At 52.2% G+C, this 1484-nt stretch overlaps 1 protein-coding gene across 1 annotated transcript in view; it reads left to right on the top strand.

The window, feature by feature from the left end:
- MAP3K3 (mitogen-activated protein kinase kinase kinase 3) overlaps positions 1-978 on the top strand; it is a gene marked incomplete at its 5' end in the record, with an annotated part of 9921 nt that extends 8943 nt beyond the window's left edge. Inside the window, one exon of the mRNA XM_008946306.1 lies at positions 433-978. Coding sequence (XP_008944554.1) covers positions 433-661 — 229 coding nt within the window. The remainder of the gene's footprint in view (positions 1-432) is intronic.
- Between the last annotated feature and the right edge of the window lie 506 nt (positions 979-1484).

Below are 1484 nucleotides of genomic sequence, written 5' to 3'. Positions count from 1 at the left end.
GTTCGTCTGGGTGAGGGTGGCCAGGCTCTTGATTAGATTGCCCAGAGAGGTGGTGGATGCCCCTCCCTGGAGGTGTTCAAGGCCAGGCTGGACAAGGTCTTGAGCAGCCTGGTCTGGTTGAGAGGTGTCCCTGCCCATGGCTGGAGGTTGGATGAGATGATCTCTGGGGTCCCTCCCAACCTCAGCCAGTCGGTGATTCTATGAGACCAGGCTCCCTGTCTCAGCACTTTAGTCCTGACAGGAATAGAAGCCGTGACGTTGGCAGGGCTGGCTGGGAGTCCGTGCACACGTGGGGTTGGCTGAGCACAAAGCCACTGTTCTCAGAGCAGGACTCTACCTTGGTGCTGGCTGCTTGGAAGTTCTCTCTGAACACTGCACGTTATTGTGTGAGTCAGTTCTCACCTCTTTTTCTTTTCCTGTCTGCTTTCCCAGGAGCCTTGCTTGTACTGTGGTGGAAATGCTGACAGAGAAACCACCCTGGGCCGAGTACGAGGCCATGGCAGCCATCTTCAAAATCGCCACCCAGCCCACCAACCCCCAGCTCCCCTCCCACATATCAGAACATTGCCGGGACTTTCTAAAGCAGATCTTTGTGGAAGCCAGGCACAGACCCTCTGCTGAAGAGCTGCTCAGACACCAGTTTGCACAGCTCCAGTACTGAATTACCTCCCTGCTAGCAGCTCCTGCTGGGCTCCCCGTGCCCCCTCTGGTCTCGTTGCGACTGCCCGTCGTGGTGCTGCATCTTCAAAATGCCAACTCGGCTGTCCTAGGCCTTTGGGGCAGTTCTGCCCGGGAACCTAGGGTCTGCTCTTGTGCCTGATACCTTTGTTTGCTGGACTGATGTTTATTCTACCGACAGCTGTCCAAACAGAGCTGCATTTTGGCCCTGGTTACCTTGATGTGGAATTGCAGCTGGCTGCGTGTTTCTCTGCGGGCCCGAGAACGGGAATCTAAGAGGTGTCTCACTGGTTGGACATAGCAGAAATCTGAACCACCACAGTGGGAACTGGAAGAGCTACACTCTTCAGAACAGACACGTGCAACAGCCACCCAGACCAGCTGTCTACGTGTGGGTCACTGGTTTCCAGACTGCTAGGGCTTTAGAGGCATCTGTAGTACATGGATCCAGCAACAAGCCATGTGTCACTGAGCATGCGCTCGCTATACAATGATATATTTTTCTTCTTAAGTATTCAGCATCTGAAGGCATTCAGAAAATATTGATTCAAAAGTATGTGAATAGTGTTATTTTATAATGAAACCATGGATTTTTGGGGTGGGGTTGAGGGAGATCTTTCTAGCTAAATGTCAGGATAATCAGAAAAGTTTCAGCAGAACACAATCACTCGAGGGCCTGAGATAAGGGCTCTCCCACTGATGTCAGAAAATCCAGAGCTTGATTCCTAAGGCTTCATCTGTCCAGTGCTGCTTAGTTTGTGTCTTCATAGCCAACAAATCTGTGCTCCTGCTTCGTCTCCCCAGGG

This window comes from Merops nubicus, unplaced genomic scaffold (assembly GCF_000691845.1).
Source record: "Merops nubicus isolate BGI_N331 unplaced genomic scaffold, ASM69184v1 scaffold1068, whole genome shotgun sequence".
Classification (NCBI taxonomy): Eukaryota; Metazoa; Chordata; class Aves; order Coraciiformes; family Meropidae; genus Merops; species Merops nubicus.
Note: the sequence above shows the minus strand (reverse complement) of the source record. Positions and strands in the feature narration are given on the sequence as shown.